General features: G+C 40.6%; 1 protein-coding gene across 1 annotated transcript; it reads right to left on the bottom strand.

The window, feature by feature from the left end:
- Positions 1-891: 891 nt before the first annotated feature.
- Positions 892-2,586, bottom strand: LOC137644258 (golgin subfamily A member 6-like protein 22). The gene has a single exon (XM_068377253.1). The coding sequence runs from the start codon at positions 2,584-2,586 to the stop codon at positions 892-894; it is 1,695 nt and encodes a 564-aa protein (XP_068233354.1).
- Between the last annotated feature and the right edge of the window lie 2,960 nt (positions 2,587-5,546).

Here is a 5,546-nt window from a genome sequence, read left to right as displayed (position 1 = left end):
AAAAAGATTTGGTACAAGCAAATCTCTTTCAAGAAACAAGCAGACTAGAAAAAGCTAGACCATATCTCTCCGCGTAGTCCCTCTTCTAGGTAGCTATAAGGGAATAGATCTAGAAACTAGTTCACCTGTCACCTTGAAAAAGATTTGGTACAGGCAATTCCCTTTCAAGAGACAAGCAGACTAGAAAAAGCTAGACCATTTCTCTCCGCGTTGTCCCTCTTCTAGGTAGCTATGAGGGAATAGATCTAGAAACTAATTCACCTGTCACCTTGAAAAAGATTTGGTACAGGCAAATCCCTTTCAAGAGACAAGCAGACTAGAAAAAGCTTGACCATTTCCCTCTGTATTGTCCATCCTTCAGATACCTTTAAGAGAACTGATCTAGAAACTGGTCCACCTGTTACCTTGAAAATGATTTGGTACAGGCAAAGCTTTATCAAGAGACATCAGACCAGAAAAGCTAGACCATTTAGACAGGGTAATATCTAACTAGTAGTTTTCTCTTTAAGCTCAGCGGAAGAGAGATGCCCTATATAGAGGACCAACGGGTTTGTATACAATCGGTTTTTTTTTATATTTAATTGTCCCCCGATGAATTCGTGGAACGTATCTCTTGTGTTTTTGTTGATTATATTTCTCTTTGTGGCGTCTTGTGTTAGACTTGTTCCTTTAGCCTTGATTGGTAATCCTCAAGACGCTTTTTATCACACACGCACTCATCCATATAATGACGAAATTTTTCATTTAACTTTAGCACTTTCCTATACTCCTGTGCCAAGAGATTTATCTTTTCTTTTTCCCTTCTCGGTTCCTGATGGAGCTCTTTTATTTCTCGGCTCCGATGGGATTGTTCCTCTCGGCTCCGATGGGATTGTGCCTTTGTTTTCTCTCTCAAAACCTCATTTCTTTTTCCCGCTCTTTTCGCAAGACTTCGATCTGTTGTTTGAATGATTCGTTCACTTTGCCTATTTTTATCAAGATGTCTTCGCAGTGCCGCATGTGACTCTCACACGCTGCCACTTTGACTTCAATTCTGTGCAAGTCTTGTTTCCTGAATTTCAATTCGCTTTCCAAATTGTCCTTTTGTTCATTGATATGTTTTAAAAGCTCTTTATATTTTCTTATCGCCTGTTTGTCATTTTCCCAATGCTTCATACAACTTTTCATTCTCCATTCAAGATCAGAATTCGCTTTTTTCAGTACCATTACATCGTTGTTCAACTCCGCTCTTTCTTTTATTAGTTCAGCGTTACGCCTCATTTTGGAAAGTTCATTCTTCATGGCTTTGTCGATGTTTACTAAATCGTCTCTCTTTTGTTTTACAAGCTCTTTATGTTTTCTTATCAGCTGTTTGTCATTTTCCCAATGCTTCATCAAACTGTTCATTCTCCATTTAAGATTAGAATTATCTTTTTTCAGTGCCCTTACATCGTTCTTCAACTCCGCTTTTTCCTTTATTAGTTCAGCGTTACGCCTCCTTATTTTGGAAAGTTCTTTCTTCATGGCTTTGTCGATGTTTACTAAATCGTCTCTCTTTTTCTGTTGAGTTACCAAAAATGATGGCCATGTAATGAGATCGTCATTCGGTGGTCTCTTGTCCTTTTCCTGTTTTAGGAAATTCGACTCACCTCTCTTGTGTTCTGCTTGAATCGGGGACTTGGACTTCCATTTCTTGTCCCCTTCCTTAATTGGGAACTCCCATTCCCATACACTGTCATTTTTCTGTGTAAGGAAACTCCACTCCCATTTCTTGTCTTCTTCCTGAATCTGGGAGTTGGATTTCCATAAACTGTCATTTTTCTGTTTAAGGAAACTCCACTCCCATTTCTTGTCCTCTTCCTGAATCGGGGACTCTGATTTCCATTTACTGTCATTAATCTGTTCAAGGAAACTCCAATCCCATTTCTTGTCTTCTTCCTGAATCGGGGAGTCTGAGTTCCATATACTCTCATTTTTCTGTTTAAAGAAACTCCAATCCCATTTCGTGTCCTCTTCCTGAATCGGGGACTCGGATTTCCTAATATCTTTAGGATTTAGGAAATCCGAATTCCATATATTGTAATTCGTCTCCAATCCATTGTTGGGTTGACTCTGGAAATAATCCTCCTGGCTTTTTTGGGCCGGTCTTCGATCGCCTTTCTTCCAATTCTTGTATATGTCCTCTAGCCATAGTTTCTCCAGAGTATCCAGCTGCTTTCCTTTGGCCATCGTCTCATGGTCTTTACCTATCCAGATTTTCTCCGGGGGTAACTCCTTGAGCATTACATTTTTTTCTCTCATTTTCAGTTCTCTCTTTAACATGGTGTTTTCTATGGCGTAAACTCGTTTCTCTAACTTTTCGATTTGAACCCTCTGCTCCAGTTTATCTATAACCGATATTGCCTCGTCCAACGTTTCGGAGAGATCTCGAGAAGTCTTCGTCTCCGGGCGTTTCTCTGACTTTCTGTCAGGGGACGCGAATTCCTCAAGCAAGAGGAATCCACAGGCGAATGCCAAAAGACGTAGAAATAAATATTTCCCATCGAGGGAGCCATAACAATAACGTAAAATTGTACGGCAAAAGCCACTCACAAGCATCATAAACATGTTTTTACTCTGATAGTAATGTACTTTCATTCAGCATTAGATTTTAAAAAAATGGCCATCCCATGATCAGATCCAAGAAGCATTCTTCAATAGATTTCGGAGACAAAAATGGAATCTTAAACGCTATTGTCAAAGGATGTGTATCTTCAAAACGTTTTCATATAGTCTTCAGAAGACATTTGAAGGCGTTTTGAATCTTTTCGATTCAGATGAAATCTAAAGACGTTTTGAACCTTTTCGATTCCATAGACATCGGAAGACTTTTTGAATCTTTTCGATTCTGAACACATCTGAAGATGTTTCGAATCTGTTCGATTCTGAAGACATCTGAAGACTTTTTTCATCTTTTCGATTCTAAAGGCACCTGAAGACTTTTTTCCATCTTTTCCATTCTGAACACGTCTGAAGACCTTCGATTCGGAAGGCATCTGAAGATTTTTTGCATTCTTTCACGGTTTCTCAGGCATGCCAACCATTCGAAGTCGGGGAGGCGAATTTCGTTGTTATTGTTCAAGAAGAAAGCGTGTGATTGGCAGTCCTATCTTATCGTTCGTATTTCCGAATCTTCTTCTTCTTCTTGTAGTGTTGTAAGTGTTATAAAATTGTTGTTAAGGTGGGTTTACACGGTCGAACGGTTCGTCGAATGCAGTGTTTGAAGTGATGTTCGAACGTGTGAACGGGGTATTTGGTTGATGAACACGTTCGTCGAACGGTTCGAAGAAAGTCTATTCTTGCCTGACTTTTGTGGTCGGGGCTTCATTGTCCGCAAAGCTTATGCATTAGTGCCTGACTCTGCTTCTTCGAACCGTTCGACAAACAGGTTCGACAACCGAGATCAACAAACCGAACCCGCTTTTAGAATGATGCGAAAAAAAAGAGGATGGGAGGAGGGTCGTTGGAACCAAACTTGCAAAAATGACAGTAGGCCAAATCCACCTGATGGACACACACACACACACACACACACATATATATATATATATATATATATATATATATATATATATATATATATATATATATATATATATATATATATATATATATATATATATATATATATATATATATATAACGGATTTTGAGCGAAGCGAAAAATCTATTTTTGGGTGAGATAGCCATGGCGTCCTGATGGAAGGTTCCTTTTTGGTAGCTTCCTTGGGTATATAACTACTAAGATATTCCCAGAGAATTTAACCACAGGTTATCACAGAATTCTAACTTCTGGAGCGAGTATCCTAAAGGTTTCCCTTTAACACATCGTATATCAACAGGGGACACATGTATTAATGCGCCACATAGCTATCTGCACCCCATACAGAGTTAACACTTCGATATGGAGGGACAGAGAATAGCTGGGGAGCTGTTCCACAGCTAATCTCGTCCGTGGCTACTTTTGGTACTCGAGACGTAAACAAACGGGCGCCATTGCTAAATGACGTCACGTCCGTCCTCATCCTGAAGCCAGTTGCTTGCCGATCACCATGATACAGCAGCTCAGGGTGGGACCTGACAAACTGAACGAAGTAGCAGGGAGGGTCCATCAGGACGCCATGGCTATCTCACCCAAAAATAGATTTTTCGCTTCGCTCAAAATCCGTTTTTTGGGCTCAAGCCATGGCGTCCTGATGGAAGAGTACCAGAGAATCAATGTATCGTGGTAGATTTTCCCCTTGTAGTGTAAGTGCCTAGGGCTTTGACAGGATAAGCATAGTAACCTCAATAAGAGAACTGATGGGAAGAAACTTCCTGCCCCCCCCCTGGCAGCGAAGTCCCAACGGACCATGCCGAAGATCAAAGTGGTCATCGAAGGGCTACTCACCTTGCTGGGAGAACATGAAGAACTCGGAGACAAGACTGAATGGTTGGCATTCATATAGGAACATTCACAAAGGCAGACAAGTGGTGGTTAGACACTGTATGTGAATAGAGTCGTCTGGTCTCTAAGGTATGATGTAAGTAAGTATTCGAGTAGGAATATTACATTGCAGAAGTGAGTATATGATAAGGGTTGAACCCTTAGTCATCTTCATCGACATAAGAGGAAGGGGATAATAAAACTATGACAGTCATGTATTTCATAGTATAAGTAGGAGCGGATTGAGACGCACAAGTGATAAAATAGAAATTTTATTTCACCATTGCAGAACATGTTAAGGAAATGCAATAAAATTGTAAAAGTTATTTACAATAAATTATAATGTACATAGTCATGAAAGACTTGCTCTTGAATCTGAAAGGGAATTTCAAATTATTAGTAGGCACTCGTTTCAGAGGAACGTCAGTCTATTAAAATAAAACACATCATGCTCTAGGCATGCGGCACTCATGTGACGACTATGACATTTCACCTGGGAGAAGAACAGTCTATGAAAAAGCACTAAGTGTTTTTTAAATCACTACGTATCACGCGAAGGTCAACATAGGCACCCGAGGAGTTAGAGTCCCAAGTAACTCACTGTTCTATGCAGAGTTAGGTGCAGGTTTCATAACACTACCTGCGGCTACCACAAATGTTTGACTTCGTGCACTTGTTTCGCATAATGTTTGAAGAAAACACGCGAGGATTTCCAGCCTGTGAAACTCTTAAGACTTTCGAAATCCATACTCTGAAAGAAATTCAGAGACGATGCAACTTTTCTAGGATCGTGACCGGCGGGTGAACTGTCAGGATCCGCTCTGCGAATAAAGTAGGTGATTTTCGCTCTTAGTTGTTACAGTGACAGGTCGCTGTCCGAAGTTTCTCCTTTAAAGAGTTGGCCTCCACCAAAGTCCGAAGTTCTATGAAGATAGACCTTGAGGCTCTCTACTGGACATAGAGAGGCATCTTCTTTCAGGGGGCATATTCTCCAAGGGCCCCATCTTTTGGTGGGTAATTCATTTTTGGCGAGAAACGTCGGATCCGGTAAGAGGGTAAGGTCACCTGAATCTGTAAACAGGATGTGGCCCTCGTCCCTTGA

The sequence above is a fragment of the Palaemon carinicauda genome, chromosome 7 (assembly GCF_036898095.1).
Source record: "Palaemon carinicauda isolate YSFRI2023 chromosome 7, ASM3689809v2, whole genome shotgun sequence".
NCBI lineage: Eukaryota > Metazoa > Arthropoda > Malacostraca > Decapoda > Palaemonidae > Palaemon > Palaemon carinicauda.
Note: the sequence above shows the minus strand (reverse complement) of the source record. Positions and strands in the feature narration are given on the sequence as shown.

Bases quoted from the DNA above. Each gene is read 5' to 3' on its own strand.
- LOC137644258 (XM_068377253.1), bottom strand. From the start codon at position 2,586: ATGTTTATGATGCTTGTGAGTGGCTTTTGCCGTACAATTTTACGTTAT.